This window comes from Triticum dicoccoides, chromosome 2B (genome assembly GCF_002162155.2).
Source record: "Triticum dicoccoides isolate Atlit2015 ecotype Zavitan chromosome 2B, WEW_v2.0, whole genome shotgun sequence".
Taxonomy (NCBI): Eukaryota; Viridiplantae; Streptophyta; class Magnoliopsida; order Poales; family Poaceae; genus Triticum; species Triticum dicoccoides.
In genome coordinates this window covers 215,390,663-215,417,310 of record NC_041383.1, presented here as the reverse complement: position 1 = coordinate 215,417,310, position 26,648 = coordinate 215,390,663, and the positions used below count along the sequence as shown (strand labels likewise).

At 42.6% G+C, this 26,648-nt stretch overlaps 1 protein-coding gene across 1 annotated transcript; it reads right to left on the bottom strand.

Moving 5' to 3' along the window:
* Nucleotides 1-24,019: 24,019 nt before the first annotated feature.
* LOC119367578 lies at nt 24,020-25,280 on the bottom strand. The gene is made up of 2 exons (XM_037633057.1): nt 24,330-25,280; nt 24,020-24,237 (listed from the first exon to the last, which is right to left on the bottom strand). The coding sequence occupies exons 1-2, from the start codon at nt 25,016-25,018 to the stop codon at nt 24,156-24,158; spliced, it is 771 nt and encodes a 256-aa protein (XP_037488954.1). The 5' UTR covers nt 25,019-25,280; the 3' UTR covers nt 24,020-24,155.
* Nucleotides 25,281-26,648: the final 1,368 nt, after the last annotated feature.

Genomic DNA, 26,648 nt, shown 5'->3' with positions numbered 1-26,648 from the left:
GACGCGCAACTCCCAGCGAGCCGCTGCCACGCCCCACAACACGCAACTCCCTGCGAGCCGCCGCCCCGCCCCACGGCGCGCAACTCCTAGCGAGCAGCCGCCCCGCCCCGGGCGCACCGCCTCCGTTCCTCCCAGCGCGCTGCCGCCCTACCCCATGGTGCACAGCCGCTCCGCGAGGCCTCCCGACCACCGCCGACGGGCGCTGCTCCACCATCCCCATGCCGCACCCCTCCTCCCCTGGAGCTTCCCAACAAGGATCTGGATCAGGGTCATCTAGGTGCTTGCCGTAGACGAGGAAGGCCACCAACCGCTGTGGGCGCGGCCTCCCGGGTCCGCCTCACCCATTCCTCCTCGCTGTTTTGCCTCTGGCCATGCCTCTGCCGGCGGCCCAACCATCCATCTCGAGTAAGCAGTCCAACGCTGAAGGAAATATGCCCTAGAGGCAATAATAAAGTTATTATTTATTTCCTCATATCATGATAAATGTTTATTATTCATGCTAGAATTGTATTAACCGGAAACATAATACATGTGTGAATACATAGACAAACACAAACGTCACTAGTATGCCTCTACTTGACTAGCTTATTAATCAAAGATGGTTATGTTTCCTAACCATAGACATGTGTTGTCATTTGATTAATGGGATCACATCATTAGGAGAACGATGTGATTGACATGACCCATTCCGTTAGCCTAGCACTTGATCGTTTAGTATATTGCTATTGCTTTCTTCATGACTTATACATGTTCCTGTAACTATGAGATTATGCAACTCCCGTTTACCGAAGGAACACTTTGGGTGCTACCAAACATCACAACGTAACTGGGTGATTATAAAGGAGTACTACAGGTGTCTCCAAAGGTACATGTTGGGTTAGCGTATTTCGAGATTAGGTTTTGTCACTCCGATTGTCGGAGAGGTATCTCTGGGCCCTCTCGGTAATGCACATCACTATAAGCCTTGCAAGCAATGTAGCTAATGAGTTAGTTACGGAATGATGCATTACGTAACGAGTAAAGAGACTTGCCGGTAATGAGATTGAACTAGGTATTGGATACCGACGATCGAATCTCGGGCAAGTAACATACCGATGACAAAGGGAACAACGTATGTTGTTATGCGGTTTGACCGATAAAGATCTTCGTAGAATATGTAGGAGCCAATATGGGCATCCAGGTCCCGCTATTGGTTATTGACCGAGAATAGTTCTAGGTCATGTCTACATAGTTCTCGAACCCGTAGGGTCCGCACGCTTAACGTTACGATGACGGTTTTATTATGAGTTTATAAGTTTTGATGTACCGAAGTTTGTTCGGAGTCCCGGATGTGATCACGGACATGACGAGGAGTCTCGAAATGGTGGAGACATAAAGATTGATATATTGGACGACTATATTCGGAGACCAGAAGTGTTCCGGGTGATTTCAGACAAAACCGAAGTGCCGGAGGGGTTACCGGAACCCCCCGGGGAAGTATTGGGCCTTAGTGGGCCTGAGGGGAGAAAGAGGGCAGCAGCCCAGGAGGTGGCCCCCCCCCATGAGGAGTCCGAATTGGACTAGAGGAGGGGGCGCCCCCCCCCCCTTTTCCCTCTTCCTCTCCCTCTCTTTCCTTCCCTCTTCCTCCTTCCTAGTGGGACTAGGAAAGGGGAGTCCTACTCCCACTAGGAGGAGGACTCCCCCCTCCTTGGCGCGCCCCCTAGGGCCGGCCGGCCTCCCCCCCTTGCTCCTTTATATACGGGGGCAGGGGGGCACCCTAGAGACACACAAGTTGATCTACGGATCGTTCCTTAGCCGTGTGCGGTGCCCCCCTCCATCATATTCCACCTCGGTCATATCGTCGCGGAGTTTAGGCGAAGCCCTGCGCCGGTAGAACATCATCATCGTCACCACGCCGTCGTGCTGACGGAACTCATCCCCGACGCTTTGCTGGATTGGAGCCCGGGGATCGTCATCGAGCTGAACGTGTGCTGAACTCGGAGGTGCCGTACGTTCGGTACTTGGATCGGTCGGATCGTGAAGACGTACGACTACATCAACCGCGTTGTCATAACGCTTCCGCTTACGGTCTACGAGGGTACGTAGACAATACTCTCCCCTCTCGTTGCTATGCCATCACCATGATCTTGCGTGTGCGTAGAATTTTTTTTGAAATTACTACGTTCCCCAACAGTGGCATCCGAGCCTGGTTTTATGCGTAGATGTCATATGCACGAGTAGAACACAAGTGAGTTGTGGGCGATACAAGTCATACTGCTTACCAGCATGTCATACTTTGGTTCAACGGTATTGTTGGATGAAGCGGCCCGGACCGACATTACGCGTACGCTTACGCGAGACTGGTTTTACCGCCGTGCTTTGCACACAGGTGACTAGTGGGTGTCTGTTTCTCCAACTTTAGTTGAACCGAGTGTGGCTACGCCCAGTCCTTGCGAAGGTTAAAACAACACTAACTTGACGAACTATCGTTGTGGTTTTGATGCGTAGGTAAGAACGGTTCTTGCTAAGCCCGTAGCAGCCACGTAAAATTTGCAACAACAAAGTAGAGGACGTCTAACTTGTTTTTGCAGGGCATGTTGTGATGTGATATGGTCAAGACGTGATGCTATATTTTATTGTATGAGATGATCATGTTTTGTAACCGAAGTTATCGGTAACTGGCAGGAGCCATATGGTTGTCGCTTTATTGTATGAAATGCAAACGCCCTGTAATTGCTTTACTTTATCACTAAGCGGTAGTGATAGTCGTAGAAGCAATAGATGGCGTAACGACAATGATGCTACGATGGAGATCAAGGTGTCGCGCCGGTGGCGATAGTGATCACGATGGTGCTTCGGAGATGGAGATCACAAGCACAAGATGATGATGGCCATATCATATCACTTATATTGATTGCATGTGATGTTTATCCTTTATGCATCTTATCTTGCTTTGATTGACGGTAGCATTTTAAGATGATCTCTCACTAATTATCAAGAAGTGTTCTCCCTGAGTATGCACCGTTGCGAAAGTTCTTCGTGCTGAGACACCACGTGATGATCGGGTGTGATAAGCTCTACGTTCAAATACAACGGGTGCAAAACAGTTGCACACGCGGAATACTCAGGTTAAACTTGACGAGCCTAGCATATACAGATATGGCCTCGGAACACGGAGACCGAAAGGTCGAACGTGAATCATATAGTAGATATGATCAACATAGTGATGTTCACCATTGAAACTACTCCATCTCACGTGATGATCGGACATGGTTTAGTTGATTTGGATCACGTAATCACTTAGATGACTAGAGAGATGTCTGTCTAAGTGAGAGTTCTTAAGTAATATGATTAATTGAACTTAAATTTATCATGAACTTAGTACCTGATAGTATGTTACTTGTCTATGTTTGTTGTAGATAGATGGCTCGTGTTGTTGTTCCGTTGAATTTTAATGCGTTCCTTGAGAAAGCAAAGTTGAAAGATGATGGTAGCAATTACACGGACTGGGTCCGTAACCTGAGGATTATCCTCATTGCTGCACAGAAGAATTACGTCCTGGAAGCACCGCTGGGTGCCAGGCCTGCTGCTGATGCAACTGACGACGTTAAGAACGTCTGGTAGAGCAAAGCTGATGACTACTCGATAGTTCAGTGTGCCATGCTTTACGGCTTAGAACCGGGTCTTCAACGATGTTTTGAACGTCATGGAGCATATGAGATGTTCCAGGAGTTGAAGTTAATATTTCAAGCAAATGCCCGGATTGAGAGATATGAAGTCTCCAATAAGTTCTATAGCTGCAAGATGGAGGAGAATAGTTCTGTCAGTGAACACATACTCAAAATGTCTGGGTATAATAATCACTTGATTCAACTGGGAGTTAATCTTCCTGATGATAGTGTCATTGACAGAATTCTTCAATTACTGCCACCAAGCTACAAGAGCTTCGTGATGAACTATAATATGCAAGGGATGGACAAAACTATTCCCGAGCTCTTTGCAATGCTAAAAGCCGCGGAGGTAGAAATCAAGAAGGAGCATCAAGTGTTGATGGTTAACAAGACCACCAGTTTCAAGAAAAAGGGCAAAGGGAAGAAGAAGGGGAACTTCAAGAAGAACAGCAAACAAGTTACTGCTCAAGAGAAGAAACCCAAGTCTGGACCTAAGACTGAGACTGAGTGCTTCTACTGCAAGCAGACTGGACACTGGAAGCGGAACTGCCCCAAGTATTTGGCGGATAAGAAGGATGGCAAAGTGAACAAAGGTATATGTGATATACATGTTATTGATGTGTACCTTACTAATGCTCGCAGTAGTACTTGGGTATTTGATACTGGTTCTGTTGCTAATATTTGCAACTTGAAATAGGGACTACGGACTAAGCGAAGATTGGCTAAGGACGAGGTGACGATGCGCGTGGGAAATGGTTCCAAAGTCGATGTGATCGTGGTCGGCACGCTACCTCTACATCTACCATCGAGATTAGTTTTAGACCTAAATAATTGTTATTGGTGCTAGCGTTGAGCATGAACATTATATCTGGATCTTGTTTGATGCGAGACGGTTATTCATTTAAATCAGAGAATAATGGTTGTTCTATTTATATGAGTAATATATTTTATGGTCATGCACCCTTGAAGAGTGGTCTATTTTTATTGAATCTCGATAGTAGTGATACACATATTCATAGTGTTGAAACCAAAAGATGCAGAGTTGATAATGATAGTGCAACTTATTTGTGGCACTGCCGTTTAGGTCATATCGGTGTATAGCGCATGAAGAAACTCCATACTGATGGGCTTTTGGAATCACTTGATTATGAATCACTTGGTACTTGCGAACCGTGCCTCATGGGCAAGATGACTAAAACGCCGTTCTCCGGAACTATGGAGCGAGCAACTGATTTGTTGGAAATCATACATACTGATGTTTGTGGTCCAATGAATGTTGAGGCTCGCGGCGGGTATCGTTATTTTCTCACCTTCACAGATGATTTGAGCAGATATGGGTATATCTACTTATTGAAACACAAGTCTGAAACATTTGAAAAGTTCAAAGAATTTCAGAGTGAAGTGGAAAATCATCGTAACAAGAAAATAAAGTTTCTGCAATCTGATCGTGGAGGAGAATATTTGAGTTACGAGTTTGGTTTACATTTGAAACAATGCAGAATAGTTTCACAACTCACGCCACCTGGAACACCACAACGAAACGGTGTGTCCGAACGTCATAATCGTACTTTACTAGATATGGTGCGATCTATGATGTCTCTTACTGATTTACCGCTATCGTTCTGGGGTTATGCTTTAGAGACGGCCGCATTCACGTTGAATAGGGCACCATCAAAATCCGTTGAGACGACGCCTTATGAACTGTGGTTTGGCAAGAAACCAAAGTTGTCGTTTCTTAAAGTTTGGGGCTGCGATGCTTATGTGAAGAAACTTCAACCAGATAAGCTCGAACCTAAATCGGAGAAATGTGTCTTCATAGGATACCCAAAAGAGACTATTGGGTACACCTTCTATCACAGATCTGAGGGCAAGATTTTCATTGCTAAAATCGGATCCTTTCTAGAGAAGGAGTTTCTCTCGAAAGAAGTGAGTGGGAGGAAAGTAGAACTTGATGAGGTAACTGTACCTGCTCCCTTATTGGAAAGTAGTTCATCACAAGAACCGGTTCCTGTGACAACTACACCAATTAGTGAGGAAGCTAATGATATTGATCATGAAACTTCAGATCAAGTTTCTACTGAACCTCGTAGGTCTACCAGAGTAAGATCCGCACCAGAGTGGTACGGTAATCCTATTCTGGAAGTCATGTTACTTGACCATGATGAACCTACGAACTATGAGGAAGCGATGATGAGCCCAGGTTCCGCAAAATGGCTAGAGGCCATGAAATCTGAGATGGGATCCATGTATGAGAACAAAGTATGGACTTTGGTTGACTTGCCCGATGATCGACAAGCCATTGAGAATAAATGGATCTTTAAGAAGAAGACTGACGTTGATGGTAATGTAACTGTCTATAAAGCTCGACTTGTTGCGAAAGGTTTTCGAAAAGTTCAAGGGGTTGACTACGATGAGACTTTCTCACCCGTAGCGATGCTTAAGTCTGTCCGAATCATGTTAGCTATTGCTGCATTTTATGATTATGAAATTTGGCAAATGGATGTCAAAACTGCATTCTTGAATGGATTTCTGGAAGAAGAGTTGTATATGATGCAGCCAGAAGGTTTTGTTGATCCAAAAGGTGCTAACAAAGTGTGCAAGCTCCAGCGATCCATCTATGGACTGGTGCAAACATCTCGGAGTTGGAATAAATGCTTTGATAGTGTGATCAAAGCATATGGTTTTATACAGACTTTTGGAGAAGCCTGTATTTACAAGAAAGTGAGTGGGAGCTCTGTAGCATTTCTGATATTATATGTAGATGACATATTATTAATTGGAAATGATATAGAATTTCTGCATAGCATAAAGGGATACTTGAATAAAAGTTTTTCAATGAAAGACCTCGGTGAAGCTGCTTACATATTGGGCATCAAGATTTATAGAGATAGATCAAGACGCTTAATAGGACTTTGACAAAGCACATACCTTGATAAATTTTTGAAAAGTTCAAAATGGATCAGGCAAAGAAAGGGTTCTTGCCCGTGCTACAAGGTGTGAAGTTGAGTCAGACTCAATGCCCGACCACAGCAGAAGATAGAGAGAAAATGAAAGATGTTCCCTATGCTTCAGCCATAGGCTCTATCATGTATGCAATGCTGTGTACCAGACCTGACGTATGCTTAGCAATAAGCTTGGCAGGAAGGTACCAAAGTAATCCAGGAGTGGATCACTAGACAGCGGTCAAGAACATCCTGAAATACCTGAAAAGGACTAAGGATATGTTTCTCGTATATGGAGGTGACAAAGAGCTAGTCGTAAATGGTTACGTCGATGCAAGCTTTGACACAGATCCGGACGATTCTAAATCGCAAACCGGATACGTATTTTTATTAAACGGTGGAGCTGTAAGTTGGTGCAGTTCTAAACAAAGCGTCATGGCGGGATCTACATGTGAAGCGGAGTACATAGCTACTTCGGAAGCAGCAAATGAAGGAGTCTGGATGAAGGAGTTCATTTCCGATCTAGGTGTCATACCTAGTGCATCGGGTCCAATGAAAATCTTTTGTGACAACACTGGTGCAATTGCCTTGGCAAAGGAATCCAGATTTCACAAAAGGACCAAACACATCAAGAGACGCTTCAATTCCATCCGGGATCTAGTCCAGGTGGGAGACATAGAGATTTGCAAGATACATACGGATCTGAATGTTGCAGACCCGTTGACTAAGCCTCTTCCACGAGCAAAACATGATCAGCACCAAAGCTCCATGGGTGTTAGAATCATTACAGTGTAATCTAGATTATTGACTCTAGTGCAAGTGGGAGACTGAAGGAAATATGCCCTAGAGGCAATAATAAAGTTATTATTTATTTCCTCATATCATGATAAATGTTTATTATTCATGCTAGAATTGTATTAACCGGAAACATAATACATGTGTGAATACATAGACAAACACAAACATCACTAGTATGCCTCTACTTGACTAGCTTATTAATCTAAGATGGTTATGTTTCCTAACCATAGACATGTGTTGTCATTTGATTAATGGAATCACATCATTAGGAGAATGATGTGATTGACATGACCCATTCCGTTAGCCTAGCACTTGATCGTTTAGTATATTGCTATTGCTTTCTTCATGACTTATACATGTTCCTGTAACTATGAGATTATGCAACTCCCGTTTACCGGAGGAACACTTTGGGTACTACCAAACGTCACAACGTAACTGGGTGAGTATAAAGGAGTACTACAGGTGTCCCCAGAGGTACATGTTGGGTTGGCATATTTCGAGATTAGGTTTTGTCACTCCGATTGTCGGAGAGGTATCTCTGGGCCCTCTCGGTAATGCACATCACTATAAGCCTTGCAAGCAATGTAGCTAATGAGTTAGTTACGGAATGATGCATTATGTAACGAGTAAAGAGACTTGCCGGTAACGAGATTGAACTAGGTATTGGATACCGACGATCGAATCTCGGGCAAGTAACATACCGATGACAAAGGGAACAACGTATGTTGTTATGCGGTTTGACCGATAAAGATCTTCGTAGAATATGTAGGAGCCAATATGGGCATCTGGGTCCCGCTATTGGTTATTGACCGAGAATAGTTCTAGGTCATGTCTACATAGTTCTCGAACCCATACGGTCCGCACGCTTAACGTTACGATGACAATTTTATTACGAGTTTATAAGTTTTGATGTACTGAAGTTTGTTCGGAGTCCCGGATGTGATCACGGACATGACGAGGAGTCTCGAAATGGTTGAGACATAAAGATTGATATATTGTACGACTATATTCGGACACTGGAAGTGTTCCGGGTGATTTCGGAGAAAACCGGAGTGCCGGAGGGGTTACCGGAACCCCCAGGAGAAGTATTGGGCCTTAGTGGGCCTGAGGGGTGAGAGAGGGCAGCAGCCCAGGAGATGGCGCCCCCCCATGAGGAGTCCGAATTGGACTAGGGGAGGGGGCGCGGCCCCCCTTTTCCCTCTCCCTCTCCCTCTCTTTCCTTCCCCCTTCCTCCTTCCTAGTGGGACTAGGAAAGGGGAGTCCTACTCCCACTAGGAGGAGGACTCCCCCTCCTTGGCGCGCCCCCTAGGGCCGGCCGGCCTCCCCCCTTGCTCCTTTATATACGGGGGCAGGGGGCACCCTAGAGACACACAAGTTGATCTACAGATCGTTCCTTAGCCGTGTGCGGTGCCCCCCTCCACCATATTCCACCTCGGTCATATCGTCGCGGAGTTTAGGCGAAGCCCTGCGCTGGTAGAACATCATCATCGTCACCACGCCGTCGTGCTAACGGAACTCAACCCCGACGCTTTGCTGGATCGGAGCCCGGGGATCGTCATCGAGCTGAACGTGTGCTGAACTCGGAGGTGCTGTACGTTCGGTACTTGGATCGGTCGGATCGTGAAGACGTATGACTACATCAACCGCGTTGTCATAACGCTTCCGCTTACGGTCTACGAGGGTACGTAGACAATACTCTCCCCTCTCGTTGCTATGCCATCACCATGATCTTGCGTGTGCGTAGGAATTTTTTTGAAATTACTACATTCCCCAACAAACGCCTTGCGCGGGAGAAGTCCGTCCAGGTTAAGGTCATGGGTCTCCCACAACACACTCGGCGACCTGCCCGAGGCTGAGAGGTGACCTGCCCTAGTCTGCCAACAGTGGATCCCATGCGCCGTCGCCGAGCTCTAGATGGCTCGCCAGGCCGTGTTGCACACCTGCTCGCCAACGCTGCTATGCACACATTCGCTGTCGCCGAGCCCCAACGCCATCGTCTCTGAACTCCCAACGCTGCCCTGGCTGCCCCACCAGTGCTGGTAGCTCCTGCACCAGCCGACCCCCAAGCGAGACATTGCAAGACAGTATGTGCGGTTTTCAGTTCAGGGGTCGGCTCGAAGAGATTTTTTCTTGTTGTTTGGTGTTTTCACTAACCACACATACTGTCCGTAGAGTGGTTTTGCATGTAGTTCAATCTTCAATGTGTATATTACAGGAAGGAAAAGGAAACAACATGTGTGGTTCAATTTGTATTTTCCAGGAAGGAAACAAAAAATACATATGAACGGGAGCGTCAGTGCATGGTTGTAGTTCTTTTCTGAGTGTGTCTGCAAACGATGGAGCTCTCATGATATTCAAAGATGAAAACTAGGTAATTTTGAGAGAAAAGGAAAAGTTCAAAAGATAAACCCAGCATTTCGTATTTATCTACGTTGGGAACTGAAAAAGGTTGTAGGAGTCTAGTTCACGTACACAAAGAATTTGGTAGAAGAAAAATATGGCAGTACCCACCGTTGATGAATGCTGAATATTGTTCTTAGTCGAAGTTCATGTGTACAAAAATGTTGTTAATTATAAACCATGAATTCGGAATTATACACTAATAAATTTTGAGAAGATTGAATATTGAATTTAGGCATTCGACAAAACTAGAAGTTCATAAAAGAGACTCTGTGAGAGGTTAGAAAAAAATATTAGTTCATATGACAACCCCATGCTAGTTCAAAAAATTAAAATCCATGAAGCTCAACAAAAAAAACCCCAGTAATCTTAGAGTTTAGAAACTAAAAAAAAAAATTAAAAAAATCTAGAGAACATTCATGACATATAAGTAAGTGAGAGTCCAGCGGGAACTATCAGAAAATAAAAAAAACATTTTGCAAAAAACACATGGAATTCCTAAACAAACCCGCGTTATTCATGGAAAAAAACTTTAAAGTTGACACCCGACATATGGGATGTACAGAGAAAAAGTAAAAAACATGGGTGATCACTTGGGATAATGTGACAACTCCATGGCACAAACTTGAGCAATTCACGTGGGAATTGCAAAAAAAATTATAAAAAATAAGAAGTTCAAATTAAAAATATGAGCAATTCAAAAGTTCCTAAAAAAGAGGATTTACCCCGTTTCTAAAAACCTAGAAGTTCAAATATAGTAATAGAGCGGTTCAATATTTATCACAAAAGTAGGATTTTTTTTCTGTCACTAAAAAAGAAATAAAACCTACAAGTCCTAATTTAAGAAATAGAGAAGTTTGATTTTTATAGAATGCTCAGATTTTCCTCACTACCAAAAGAATATAATCAAGAAGTACAAATTAAAAATAACAGAGTAGTTCGATCTATATAAAAAACTCAAATTCTTTCGTTTCAAAGAAAACTAAAACTATGAAGTTCAATTTTAAAAAGTTTTTGATGTTTACTTAAATATATTTTTGTGGACACTAAAAAATAAAATAGAGAAGTTCAAATTAAATAAATGGAGTAGTTTGATGTATATGAAAAACTCAAAGTTAGATGTTATCACAAATTTAGGATGTTGCCCCTTACTAAAGAATAAACCAAGAAGGTCAAATTTCAAAAATAGAGCGACATGGAAACAAGAAGGTCCACTACCACACATGGAAATAAGAAGTTCAAAAATTAAATAACAAGAAGTTCAACTTTTAAAAATAGAGCGCTTCAAAATTTCATATAAAAAATTAAGAAAAAAAACCAAGAAGTCCACATTAAAAAGATGGAGAAATTCAATGATTATAGAAAACTCAGATTTCCCTCGTTATTACAAAATGGAAACAAGAAGTTTAAAAATAAAATAACCAGAAGTTCAACTTTTAAAAAATAGAGCACTTCAGGTTTCATAAAAAGGATTAAGAAATTCAAATTAATATTCATAGAAAACTCATATATTTTCACATAACCGAGAGAAGATCAGGTTGATAACTGCCAGAAGTTCATGTACTACACGGTGTGCATTTTGTATAAACTTTTTTTAATGAAAAAGCAAAGGCTAAAGGTTTTGTTGTTAGAAGTTCAAGTGCTCGGCCCAATAAAGTTTAAAAATTCTTGTGAGAGAGGTTGAACAAAAATACGTGACAGAAGTTCAAGGTGAAAACAACGGGAAGATCAACTACTACATGGAATGCGTTTCAGATAAGAATCTAAGAATAGAAAACTAAAAGCTTAAAAGGTTTGTTTCAAGAAGTTCACGTGCTCTGTCCGGGGAACTTCAAAAATTCTTGCGAGATATTTTCACCTTGTATTTCCATGTTCGAAAAAAATGTTTTTTTTTGCATTTTAAAATAATTCTCTCAATCCACAAAGAACTTCAGTTATTATTTGGGAGCAATTTGATTTCAAAAAGAAAATAAAAAATTCAAATTATAAAGATTAAGAAAATAAAACCAGGAAGTCCATATTAAAAAGATGGAGAACTTCGATGATTATAGCAAACTCAGATTTTCCTCGTTATTAAAGAGTGGAAACAAGAAGTTCAAAAAGAAATAACAAGAAGGTCAACTTTTAAAAATAGAGTGCTTAAAAATTCATAAAAAGATTCATAAATAAAACCAGGAAGTCCATATTAAAAAGATGGAGAAGTTTGATAATTATAGAAAACTCATATTTTCCTCGTTACTAAAAAGTGGAAACAAGAAGTTTAAAAATAGAATAAAAAGAAGTTCAACTTTGAAAAATAGAGCGCTTCAAAATTCATAAAAAAGGATTAAGAAATTCAGATAAATATTTATAAAAAACTCAGATATTTTCACGTAACTGAGAGAATTTCGATTGATAACTGCCAGAAGTTCACGTGCATTTTGTATTAAAAAAGAATAAAAAAGGAAATACTAAAAGTTTTGTAGTTATAAGTTCAATTCCGCGGCCGGAGAAAGTTAAAAAATTTATTGTGAATGGGTTTGTACAAAAGGAGTATCATTTGTGTAACACTAACGAATGGATGAGAAAATTAGAAACGAAAATACGTCACAAAAGTTCAACGTGGAGACAACATGATATTTTGATACTAAAAGAAATAAAACAAGAAGTCCAAATTACAAAAATAGAGATGTTCGATATTTATAAAGAAACTCAGATTTTCCTTGTTAGTAAAGAATAAAAATTATGAAGTTCAATAAAATAGAGGAGTAGTTCGATGTATACGGGAAACTCAAATTGTTACCATCTCTAAGAAAAAAATAAAACTATGAAGTGCAACTTACAAAAAAAATGTTTGATGCTTATTTAAAAACATATTTCCTTTCTAAGATTATGACTAAGAAGATGAAATTAAAATAACAGAGAAGTTCGAAGTATATAAAAAACTCAGATTTGTTGTAAGAAGTTCACGTGCACCTCCGTGCACGGTTCAGAGTTTATATCGCGGGACGTCCGACCCCCAATTACATGTTTTAAAATGGCAAAAAATGACGTCCAACCTTCAATTGTATGTAATTCGACATATACGCAAAATGTGACAGAAATTTATAGTGAAAACAACGAGAAGTTCAAGTACTGCAAGGGATGCATTTCAGGTGAGAATAAAAGTATAGAAAAATAATAGTTTAAAAAGTTTGTTGAAAGGTGTTCTAGGGCTCTTTCCTCGGGAGTTAACAAATTCACGCGAGAGAGGTTCACCTTGTATTTCCATGGTCAATTTTTTCCGTATAAAAATTGAATACAATTATTTACTCAAAATATAAAAAGGTGATGTTCAAATTGAAATAACAGAGAAGTTTAGAGTTTATTAAAACCTAGGATTTACCTGTTCAAAAAATAAAAAACACAACACCATTTTTTGCACTTTTAAAAACAACTCATAAACGGAAAAAATGGTTGCTAGAAGTTCAAGTGCTCGGCGAGGAAAAGTTGAAAAATTCTTCTGGGAGAGGTTCACTGTGTATTTAGATGTCCAAAATACATAAAAAATTTGTTATTTTTTGTGTTTTAAAATAATTCTCTCAAACCAGAAAGAAGTTCAAAGTGATAACAACCGGAAGTTCACGTACTACATGGTGTGTATTTCATATAAGAAAAAAAATACAAAAAAGTGAAACAGGGTGAAGTTCACACAGACATGCCCCAGAAGATCAACTACTTCACGCAGTGCAAAAAATAGCACGTAAAAAATCAGCACATCAAAAACAGAGTGAAGTTCGAACAGACATGCCCGAGAAGTTACTACTTCACACAGTGCAAAAAACAACACGTTAACAACAGTGTGAAGTTCGAACAAAACTGCACGAGAAGTTCAACTACTTTACACAGTGTATTTCCATTCGCGATGAAGGCAGAAATCATGATCTCATCATTTTTTAATTTACTTCAAAACAGTAGGAAATCATTTGCGTAAGTTCAAGTCCTCGGTCGAAGAAAGTTAAAAAATTTATTGTGAGAGAGGTTTGTACAAAAGAAATATCATTTGTGTGACATTGACGAATGTATGTGGAAATTGCAAACGAAAATACGTCACAGAAGTTCAACGTGAAAACAGCTGGAAGTTCAACTACTACACTGAATGAATTTCAGATGAAAAACTTTTACAATCTTCGCGAGTATGAAAAAATGATCAACACGGGAAAGTTGCGTGTCTACAGCAGCTTTCCATCGCTATATCACTTGCTCAATTTCGGTGAGTGTTATGGTGCGTGGATGGAGAGCTACGGGCAAAAAAAGCACGTGAAAACAGAGTGAAGTTCAAGGTTTCATACCGAGAAGTTCAGGTACTTCACGCGATGCATTTTTGACGAATCTGTTTCGCGATAAAGGCAGAACGAATCATCTCGCCGTTTTTGAAATTACTTGAAAACGGTTCGGAATCAGAGAAAACTATCAACATGAAAAAGTTTCGCATTTTCCGTAGCTTCTCAACGGTATACTATTTGCGTCATTCCGATAAATTTGTACGAAATACGGAAAAAATACGTTTTTTGGCATTTTCAAAACTGACTTGAAATCGTAAAGAATTGGGAGAAATAATACATACCAAAAAGTTTCGCATTTGTTCCAGCTTTCCAACGCCATATCATTTGCTGCATTCGGATGCACGGTTAAAAATTTAGCTCGAAAATACGAACTCAGTAGGACTTGTACCGTTTTCTAAATTACTCTTAAACCGTTCAGAATTAGAAAAAACATTTAAAATGAAATAGTAGCACATTTTCATAAGCTTTCCAAGGCCATATCATATGCCTCAATTTAATTAGCCGTTTATAAATGACGTCGAAAATACAAACTTGGATGTTCGGTTTGTGAAATTTTACGTTTTTTCAAATTACTCTTTAACCATTGAGAATTAGAGAAAACTTTCAACATGTGGAAGTAGCGGTTTTGCAGCAGTTTTCCAACGCCATATTATATGCCTCATTCTGATAAACGGTTTAGAAATGCGATCAAAAATACTATTCACGTTTTTCGTGTGAAGAAAAAATGGTTTTCAAAACTGCTCTTAAACTGCTTACATTTTGCCAAAAATTTAAGTTGGGTCATGATATTTGTGTCCATAGCTTTTCAACGGTATATCGCAAGCCCCATTTGGGCAATGTTGGCGGAAGTTCAACCTAGTTCACAGGGAAGTTGAACGTACTACTAGCGAGGCAGGTCAGGTTGTGATCAGAATATTATTCTCATCCCGTGATCAGAATAGTGTTTATATACACATACATCTGGGATATTCTGTTACGCGTAACAGAATATTATTCTGTTACTCTTTTTGAACTGACGGTTTCAGGTGGTTGTACTGATATTTTTGAAGCAGTTGAACTCATGCTTTCAGTTGTGTTTAAAAGATCGTCTTGTTTAGTTCAAAAACTTTTTGTAATTTTTTTTATCGAAACGGGGCGTGTAATATATCGTTGGAAAACTCTTGACAACCATATTTTAAGTATATTGAACGTTTTTGTAAAATCATTATGGTTTAAGAGCAGTTTTGAAAAAACCGTTTTTTTCAAAACCGAAAACGTGAATCGTATTTTAGACTCAATTTTCAAATGGTTTGTCGAAATTAAGCAAATAAGATGGCGTTGGAAAGCTGATGATAATCTGCATCTTCCATATATGTATTGTTTTTTCAAATTCTATACGATTTAAAACTAATTTGAAAAATGGTGAAATTCTGGGCGAAACGTATTTTCGCGATTTTTTGCAAACTGTATGTCGGATTGATGCAAATGATACGGCGTTCGAAAGCTATGGAAAATGCGCAACTTTTTCGTATAGAAATATTTTTCTAGTTCCTTACGGTTTAAAAACGAATTCAAATACGGTCAAATTTGATTTTCAACACGATTTTTTTAAAAAGTTTGTCGAAATATGGCAAATAATATACCGTTGGATAGCTATCGAAAATGCGAAACTTAGTCATGTTAAATGTTTTCTCTACTTCGCAACCTTTTAAGAGTAATTTTGAATACGGCATGACGGATCCTACTGTTTTTCTCGTCTGAAAAACAGAATAGTCATACTGATATATGTGTATGTTTGTACTGAGCTATTTTTTGTAGAGTAATTTTGAATGGTTCCGAAAAAGGATACTTGTACTGATGCTTGCATAGGTTTGTACTAAGCGTGTTTTCATTAACTAGACTTTGCTCTGTTTTTTGGGTAATATTTTTCTCGTAAGTTTTCAACGGTTTACTGTATCGTCGACCATGTACTTGTATGGTTTGTATCATTGAACTGAATGATATTTTATTCAAAAAGAAAATGTGTTTTTTTAACTCAACATTTTTTTGACAACGTTGTTCTGAACTTCTCTCATTTTACGACTTGTACTGAGGTACTTACTAAGCAGGATTTTCATGGGGTTTTTTTTGCTTGAACTTTACAATTTGAATTTCCGCCATTTCTTTTATTCCGAACAGACCACCGTTTTTAACTCGTACTGAGGTACTTATTACGCCCGAACTGGGATGGATATCGCGTGTCTCGGCGTGTTTTGGACTCGATAGTTTTTCATCAATTAACTGCCCATTTTTTTCATCACACTTGAGAGAGTGATTAATAGGTTTACTTACTAGCCAGTAACACATGAACTCCTCAGGCAATAATACATGAACTACTAGGAACATAAATTTTCATCGAGCACTTGAAAACATAAAACATTACATAAAGAGAAGCACCGAACAGTGAATAACTCCCACATCCATCATATACTGGGAGCTTCCACTTGAATAGGAAAAATTGTTTATCCCTCACCGATTAAAACACGAAACCTGAAGGAAAGAAGTATTGGTTTCTCATTGACATAATAACAAACAGGAGCACAAAATCATAGCTTTTCATCAATGTCAGCATGATGCATCGTTGCATTTTTCTCGTTGTTGTTGTTGTTGTTGTTGTCTTTCTGGACTAGTGAAAGTTCTCTTCTTGGTCATTTATTGTCATGGCCAATAACGCCTGAAAGTGCTCTTCCAGGTCTCCACTCTCCCGAAATCCCTAAAACATTAAAAATCAACAGATTTACACAACGAATATAGAAATGCACAAATGAATCTCCTCCTCAAGATCAATGATGAAGGATAAAATAAAATCATCGACCAAATGCCAAAGCATATTATAAATGAGATACATGCTTCTCAAGCCTTAACGAAGGCAAAAAAAATGATTTTTCAATGCATTATAGGCAAGAACGGATCCAAGTCAGAACCGATGCGATTTATTCCATCGAACCACTACGAAAGTTTCACTGTACTGTTACGTTTTTAACACACAAGTATTGAACTGTTTGCTGCCTTTCCATTATGAATTGATGGCGTAATACATGTTGAACTGTTACTCAAGAGCAAAATTCAGAAATATATATATATATATTGGCATACTCCAAGTAAGTGCATTTTCAAGAACAAGACTTTCTGAACCTTCTATACAAAAGAACTTGAACAATCAGTACAAAACATATTTCAAGTTGAACGATCATTTTCCTTACCGAGTGTTAAGGAAAATGAAACAAGAGACGAGCTCGACGGAGAACTTGGACTGAAGAACTTGCACACGGCGAGCTGCAGGGGATAAGGGAGGGCGGTAGTGCGCGGTGTTCTGAGGCGGTGAATGGAGGTAGAAGCAGGGGAGAACATCATTATCTTAGGACTTTATCCTGTTTTCAACACTAGTACACAGTCCCTGTACATGCTATTCTCCCATAGGCATTAACACAAGCACCTTGTGTTTTAGGAAGAACAAGACACTTGAATTAGAATAGACACTGAAGAAACTCGCTACAAAACATTACTTATTTTAGGTGATATATGTAAGCTTACAGAATTTCGAAACATGAACTGATGATATTTGTGCGTGTGCGTGTGCTGGCTGCCAATGCTGTTTGTGGTGCCGCTATTGCCGAAAGCATGCTGGACGCATCGCCGGCAAGCTTCCATATAATTGAGACTTGCAGAATTCAAACTAATAAAAAGATGTAGAATCCATCAGTGATCATGTGTCACCTTGGACTGTTGTATGTGCTCTTTTTAGGTGATATATCTAAACTTACATAATTTTGAAACGTGTACTGATGATATTTTTGCGCACGCACCCAACTATTTTGTGTTTTTTCATGAACTGACAAAATAATACAAACCAAACTAATAATGAGTTTAGTACAGAAACCAACTATAGAAAATGTACTTACTGGACAATACCATGTGAAACAGTATAATGCTATGTGAACCTTTTTGATGGACGAGCTTTTAATTTTTATTTTTAGTATTTCTCGAAAATGAATATCTGAACCACCAGACTAGGGCGTGGTAACCAAAATTCAGAAGAGTAGAAACTCAATAAGGCACCATACTAAAATAAGAAAATGAACTGAACAAAAAAAATAAGAATTGCACTGAACTAAAATCAGAATTCGAACTGAGTGTCACAAAAGATGAACTTGTGCATCTGTTTTTGCTCCCGCACTGATGTAACAAATTCAAGATAACATGGATTTGTGTACATATAATAATATGAATGAGTGAGACAATAAAGAGAGCAGTAAAAGGATTTCGTGTTTTCACCTTGAGATGATCTCTCTTTTTCTGGAGGTCTTGATGGAAAATGCCGGTGTAGGTACCACACAGACACCAACTAAACACCAGGCCTTCTCCAATAAGAAACAATGATTCCTGCTTTGAGTGTGTGAACTTAATAACAGTAGTTGAAGTAATAATTTCAGTTTAATCGTTTGAAGAACCAGCTTCAGTGTTCGAATTAGTACCTTTTTAGAGGTGCAGACATAGGCGGAAAAAGTTCTTGTGGAGCTCGAGGGAGCGCCGATCGTAGCGCGATAAGGAGCGTCAAACTACCCGCTACCAGGAGATTGACCTGCGGAGGAGCATCCACTGCCCACAACGAGGCAGAGGTGCGCCGGCAGGTGACGCAGCCTCATTGGAAGCGGGCGGATCCGGGACCGGTGTGACACAGCCTCGTTGGATCTAGGCGGCGCGGCGGCCGGAGAAGCATGTACTGCCCATGAATGGAGGGTGTGTGGAGGTGATGTTTCTACGCAAAGGCCTTTGTGGTTTTTTTTGCTCATACATTTTCATGCAAAGCACTAGTATTTGTTTTCTTGATTCTCGGAACTTGGGCGAAGAGAGCATAACAAGGGAAGTGAAGCAATGCCACCACCAAGTACCTACATAAGAATTGAACTGAAAGAAAAACTGGACATTATAGGTACACTGAAAAATAAATTGTAGTACCAACTACTAAACTAATGGACTGCTATATTGAACTCACATATTGTATTTTTAACATAGAACTACTCTTTATTTATTTTAAATTCTATATTGAATTCTTTTTAGAGGTATGCCCGTGAGCTTCCCAACTTTTCTATTTTGAATGAATCAATGGGGGTGTACCTTTTCTGCCTATTTTTGTTTTTACCGTGAACTTGCCAGGTTTTGGAGTTCGGACTTTCTATGTGATTATTTTCGAACTTTTCCAAGTTTTTATTTAAATTCGTAGTGATCAGGAAATTGTTTTCTTATATAGGTCCCAATGCAATAGTTTTAATTTTCTTTTTGTGCATCTTTTCTGGTTTCTGGTCTTAATCTTATTTCCCAACAATCTGTTTTTTGAACTGATGTAAATTCATGTTTGATCTTACTAGCTCTCAGTCAGAAGAACTCAAGTACGAGATGGAACTAGAGAAATATGACAGATCAAATATAGCAAAAAAGTGCAACTCAAACTGTTTGTCGGATGGACAAATGTACAAGTTCACGTAAAAAGAACAAGTTCATGTATAGTAATGTTGAAGTACACAAAGATACCCAAATATAATTTATGTACTTTGAAATAGTTTGTTTTACTTCCAAAATACTTCATTTTTTGAAATATGAACTTCTATATTTATTTCCTTAGAACTTATTATTAGAGAGCCCATTTATTATTAGAGAGTCTCTTTTTGTTTTAATTCAAAAATGAGCACATGCTATTATTAGGTATCAATATAATCAAAACTTTGTGGTGCACAAAACCTATAATTGATGATAATTCTTAAGAAAGGGAGCACTAGTGCCCACTGTGGTTGAAACACTAAGCAATGCATAACTTAAAAGTAGCACAGATACGACACTGTCATGGTTCAGTCAAGGTTTTTCAACCATGGACACTCATGTCATGGTCCACTACTACAGTCAAGATTTCAGATACTAAGGCAAGCTCTGATTAAGCTTCCATAGTGGATTCCTGACCTTTGCTGGAGTGTTCAACCAGCTACTTCTCTTTCTCAACACTGTAATGTGCACAATATCTTAGTTCTGCCATTATTCGTGATATGCACCAAGCTTAGGGCCTGTTTGGTTTGCAATAGTTCCACATGAAAATAGTTCAGTTACTGAAAGAGCAGCATAGACAACAGGTCAGTCACCTATGAAAAGACCAAGGAAAAAGGTGCAATTGCATGGAGATACGCCTTTAAAAAAAGTGTGGCCACACGACCTCATATGTCCATCAGTACTGATTATAATAGACAGGAAGGGAAACTTTATATTAGTAACTTTTTTCAGAGAAAAAGTATACATTTTGTAGTGGAACTCAGCATAAACAACATTGTAAAAGAAGTCCTGACCGATGTTTGTACTTTCATACAAACATATATGTGACTGAATCTATTTAACTTAGCAGAGCTTTTATGTCATACAAATCATATCTACATACATAAGCACAGACAAAACATGAGGGGTATTTCAGCTTTAGTTTTTTCTTCTAAAATGCTCAAGTGACTGATTCGTTTTTGTTAGATACTAGCTAGAGAACAACCTAAATGACACAAAGTGCAGCTGAACAGAACTCAATCTATGTAGAACATGAAGTTTCCCTAATGTTTTTCCACATCATGAAGCTTCAAGACAAGCCAGATGTACGTGTTAATAATAAAAATGGCTAATGCAGCACACTCGGCACCTATGCATTCAGAGTTGGCTAAAGCAGCGGCATCACATGAAAATAACTAAGCACTACGATCACCTCATGTAGTAGTAGCAGCAGGGCAGAGAAGCTTCATGGTCAATGGCTATCGGCAACAATTTCGCTTCAGGGGGTTTTCGCAGAATATGGCCCTGTAGAGATGAAGATGGCATGAGGTGTTGCGGCTTGGAGCAGCAACAAGAGAAACAGAGGACCCCCAACATGGTGCTGACAAGGCCGCACCTGAGGTTGGACTACTCGATGGATGGCGGGACACATGGTTGCAAAGGTATAAGAGGTCGCACTGAGATGGCGGATGCAGTTGGACTGCGTGGCGGCATGGACTGAATAATTGTCAGGGTCTCGGAGAGATAATTTGTAATACATTTCAGTCCATTTTCCCTTAGTACTAGCATGACTGAGTAAGAAGTTCAAAAATCGAGTAGTTGTTCCTTACAGTCTCGTTGGACACGAGCTCCTTGAGGAAGATTGCGTGGTTAGCGGCAAGTTGGCCCTGCAATTGTGTCGATGACGTCGCGCTTGGGGGCGGCGTGGTGAGGCGGAGGAGGGGGGACGCGGTGCGACCCGGTGAGGCAGAGGGGGGCAGTGGCGCGGTGGGAAAGAGAGGGCCGGCGCACCGGGATGGAGGTCACGGTGCGCATGAGGCCGGTGACGGAGCACGCAGTGATGCAAATGACAGCGGTAGCAACGCACGCAGTGACGCAGGTGTCTGAACTAACGGCCGCGACAAAACTCGGCCACCTTAAGCCATGGGGTTGGACTGATGGATGCAACGAACTCCGCCACCTTGGGTTGTTGTGGGCCGCTGTGGCTCTAGTAGAGGAGCTAGGCATCCATGGAGGAGCCGCAGGCCGACGAGGCAGTGAACGGCCTGGGCTGAGGCGTTGAACCGCGTGTACACGAAAGCAGAGCGATAGCGGCAGGTCGATCCAGTGCGGGACGACAGCGGCGGCGCCGTTTAGGTTTTGGGGCTGCGGCGGGATCTGCGCGATGGATGTAGGTGGCCGACGAAGGGGAAGGAGGCGGGTGGCGCGTGGTGGAGGCATGCGGCCGGCGCCCGGGAAGGAGGAGGGCGGCGCGTGGTGGAGGCAGGCGTCCAGCACCGGGGAAGAAGGAGCGACACGTAGTGGAGGGAGGCGGTCGGCGCCGGGGAAGGAGGATGGCGACGTGTGGTGGAGGGCGGCGGCCGGCGTCGGGGAAGGAGGACGGCGGTGCATGGTGGAGGGCGGCGACCGGCATCGGGGAAGAAGGACGGCAGCGCGTGGTGGAGGGCGGTGGCCGGCGTCGGGGAAGGAGGACGGCGGCGCGCGATGGAGAGAGGCTGCCGACGTGGGGGAAGGAAGCGGCGATGGTGGTTACAGTGAGAGGGGTGTGGTTAGTGGGTCGTGCGGGGGTGGGGTTGTTTTTCTTTTTCTCTTTTTCAACCACACTGGTGCGGGCTTTTTGGCTGGACTTGTGAAACTGTGTGACCGCGCGTCTATATAGGGCTGGGGTAACAGAATATTATTCTGTTACTAGTAACAAAATAATCCAGCCCTATATATATATACAGACGGTCTATTCTGCTAATATTAGCAGAATAACTATTCTGCACACCACTTCCGCACAGCATGCTGAACGCAAGTGCACGTCATTCTTCGAACCAAGTGTGCTGCAGTACTCACACGAGTGAACTTCTCGTCGGAAAAACCTGCACGCGTTATTTTTTCGGTACTGTTTTCGCTCTAATTTTTAACCGTTTATCAGAATGAGGCGTGTAATATACCATTGAAAAGGTATGGATTAGGCGCAACTTCGACATGTTGAACACTTTTCGAGATTCCGCACAGTTTAAGAGCTTTTTTGAAAATGGTGCGGCGGATGACGAGTGGCAGCGAGCGTTTTTTCGCGTTTTTTTCTAAACCGCTTGTCGGAATGAAGCAAATGATACGCCGTTGGATAGATATCGTCGAGGCGCATCTTTTTCATATATAAATCTTTCTCTAATTCGTTACGGTTTAAGAGCAGTTTCAAATTTACTAAATCGCGGAATTCTGTTTTTCAAGTTTTTAAAAATTTTCGGTACTGTTTCCGCTCCAGTTTTTGAACCGTTTGTTGAAACGAGGCATGTGATACGCCGTTGGAAAGCTATGAATGAGGTGCAACTTTCATATGTTGAAATATATTTGAGATTCCTTATGATTTTTAGTTAATTTTGATAATCGTGCGGCTGACGATGAGAGGCAGCGGCCGTTTTTTGTTAAATTTCACAAACCGCTGGTCGAAATGATTCAAATTATACAACATTGGAAAGATATCGACGGGTCGCAACTTTTTCATGTAGAACACTTCCGCTAGTTCCTTATGGTTTAAGAGCGGTTTTGATTTTACTAAAATGCGGACACTCTGTTTTTCGCGGACCCAAAATCGACGAAGGGAACTGCGTATGACAGAAAAACGCACCGCTTTGGATTGAAAACCGCACTGCATCGAACGGGACGGTGCACTGCATGATTGTTTTTTGTGGGACGTAAAATTTTCCAAACGAGGTGGAGTACACTTCATGTCGAGCGTTTATAAACCGCAATACTATGAAAAGTGAACGACAATCTTTTTCTTGTATTGTCTCTGTAACTTTTTTTATCAACGAGTATCCACTGCAGGGACGAGGTGAGTGTACTGCATCAATTGTTCTTTTCCTATTTTCCTTCTATTGCACACAAACAACAGAGTGAGCTGCATTAAAAAAATCAACCTTTTCCCGTTTGTTTTCTTCCAATTTTGTTTCTGCACTTGGCAACATATTGTACCGCTCGGAGATAGAAAATCATTACAACAATGAAACAAGTGAGTTGCACTTAATTTTTTTTGTTTTCTTCTATGCATGCTTTCTAGAGCCACAAACGAAACAAAGTGCATTAGAAAAAGAAGTGAACTTCTCATGGGAATTTATTTTTCTCTTTTTTTTACAAAGTAAACCACTAATCACCACAAAATGGACCAAGTCATTTTTTTCTCATAGTACATAGCATGATAAAAAAATCCAATTCGACAAAAGAACCGCTCAGTACAGTCAAGCGAACATCTTCAGCCCAAAGCGACTTTACTTTCTTTGTGATATGGGATTCAACTTCTCTCAAAGAGCACTGCATTTGTTTGAATAATTTACACAGCAACAGAGGCAAAATTAACAAACTGCTCAGTGCTTTCAAGTGGACATCTTCGATATTGGCTTCAACTTCTCTCAAAGAGCACTGCATTTTTGTTTGAATAATTTACACAAATAGCAAAGGAAAAAATAAAAACAATTACAACAAGGAGGACTGCCTTTGTTCAAGTAATTAGAAAAACATCCTTCAATTATAATTTTTTTCTATTTTTGCGCACTGCACGGGATCGTGCATCGGACTGCGGAGAAATGCCTTGGTGCAGGCGAGCCCTTGCCGGTGTAGCTCCTGCAACAGAGAAGATTAGGAGTGCCCACTTGAGGATCCCGCTGGCGGACGGATTCAGAGAGAAGAGTGAAGAACCGCAAGCGCGCACGCACCAAACTGCACACAGAGTGTGACCAGAAACCAAATGCAGAGTGAAGAACCGCGCTGCCGTGCCACGCGAACCGCACAGGGGAGCAGAGGAGTAGTCGAGGAGGCTGTTGGTTGCCGGTGAACTGCACGGCATCCCCGTCCGCACTGCATGCCCCACGTCGGCTGGGACCTCGACGGGAGATGGGGAAGGGGAGGTTGGCAGAGGGATCCCGCGGGAGATGCGGACAGAGCAGGCGGTGGCGATCTCACCGACAATCTTCATGTAGAGGAGAGAAACGGGGAGCGTGGCGGTTGGGCCTCGACGAACCCTGCGCTGGAAGGGCGGTTGGGCCGCGATTGAACTGCACGTCTCGCCACCGTCCAATCGAGAGTTCGCCGGAATCCGTCGGTGCCGTGGGCGGAACCGCAAGGCCCCGTTGGTTGAGATGCACGCCCGCGTGGGCAGAACTGCATGCCCATGGGCAGAGTCAGCCAGAGAGCCTGCCGAGCCGCGCCGCCCCTCACCCCTCCATCTGTGACCGAGGCAGAGGAGAAGAGGGGAGGGTGAGTCGCTGGAGCTGGTTGATGCCTTGGGGGTTGGGGAGGGAGGCTCGTCGTGGGAGACACATGGCGCCGCCGGGGTGTCATTGCCTCCGTTCAGCGCGCGGGAAGGGGATGCATCACCGGGACGATGCGCGGCGGCCGACAACATGCAGATCCAGCAACGGGCCACTGCGAGGAGACTGGCGGTGTTCGGATCCGTCACCGGGGGTGCTTGGTCCGGCCGGGAAAGAAGGACGTGGGAGGCGGCTGGATCCGGCACGATAGGCGGTTGTTGGCGGCGCAGGGGCCTAGCGGCGGCCTGGGGTTGGGGTAGGGAGGGGCGGCTGGCCACGGGAGGCGCGTTGGGGTGGTTTTAGGCCCGGATCGGCCGCCGGGCAGCACGGTTGGGAGCAGAGTGGAAGGAGGTGGGTCGGGAGTGTGGATGAGGCGAGAGGTTGGTGGTGGAGTAGGGGCAGGTGGTGGGGTGGGGGCAGGTGTTCTCTTTTTTCTTTTTCGTGTGGTTTGGTTCAGGGTTTTCGCAGTGCTGAAATGTTAGCAGAATAACAAAGTGGTGTGCAGAATAAGGTCTTAAGGGGTGTTATCATAATAGACCCACCCTATATATATATATATATATATATATATATATATATATATATATATTTATATATATATATGTCTGCGTTCTGGGAACGGGGGTCCCCAGACTTGACTACCTGCGGCCTGCGGCGTGGCTCCACCAGCGGCCAAGTACAGCTCGTCTTCATCAACCAACACACAAGACCCTCGCAACGGGCCAAGCCTCGTAGGACGTACGACACAAGGCCTCCTCAGGAGCGGCCTCACCAGGCAGGCTCGCAAGGGAGGCGGAGATATCAAGGAAAGGGGTACCTCGCGAGGTGCCCATGACGCAAGCCATGACGACCAAGGCCAGGCGGGCGCCAGGCGAGCGCCAGGCCTTGCAGTGTCCTTGTTTCCCCTTTGGTGCTAAGGGGGCAAGCGCAGGCGCGGAGTACCAAGGCATCAGGCAAAGGTTTCCATATCAGTGCAACAAGACCAAGACCAGCAGGACGGCAGGATGGAGGTCATCGTGGAGCCCAAGACGGCGTCACCACCAGCACCTTTGACAGGCGAAGACCACCTTTAGTCAGGATAGCTTGTAGTAGCTGTCCCCCTTCAAAATGGCCGTTGTTTGATCCCTTCCCGCTCAATATTTGGGGAGAGGACCAAGGCCTCTATAAATAGGGCTAGCCACCACAGTAGAAAGGGATCGAATCCAGCCCAGGCAGAACAGCTCACCAGCTCAAGAACACCCCTCCTCACGAGGTTGTTCTCCCTTGTATTGTTCATCATCAGCCCAAGAGGCAATCCACTACACCACACACAAGAGTAGGGTATTACACCACAACAGTGGCCCGAACTTGTATAAATCTTGTGTCTCTTGTGATGTTCATCGTGCTAGCTTAGAGATCGCGGCGAGGTTGAGGGCTTGTTTCGGTAGGAGGAGATCATCGTGCGCACCCTAGAGTTCGAACCTTAAGGGTTTTGCCGCAACCCGATATCCGACATTTAGCGCGCCAGGTAGGGGTGCGCCGGAATCTTCTTTCCGCTGATCCGCATCCCATCGCTTCGTCGCATCCATGTTGGACACACGCCGTGCCCGCACCGAGTGTCGGGCTGCTCTCGCCGCTCGCTCACCCAGACAGCTCCTGTCGGCGGGCCTCCCCGTCGTTCCCCGTCGCCTGCCGCCAACGCTGCCACCGGCCCGGCGGGGAACAAGCAGCAAGCATCTTCGCTGC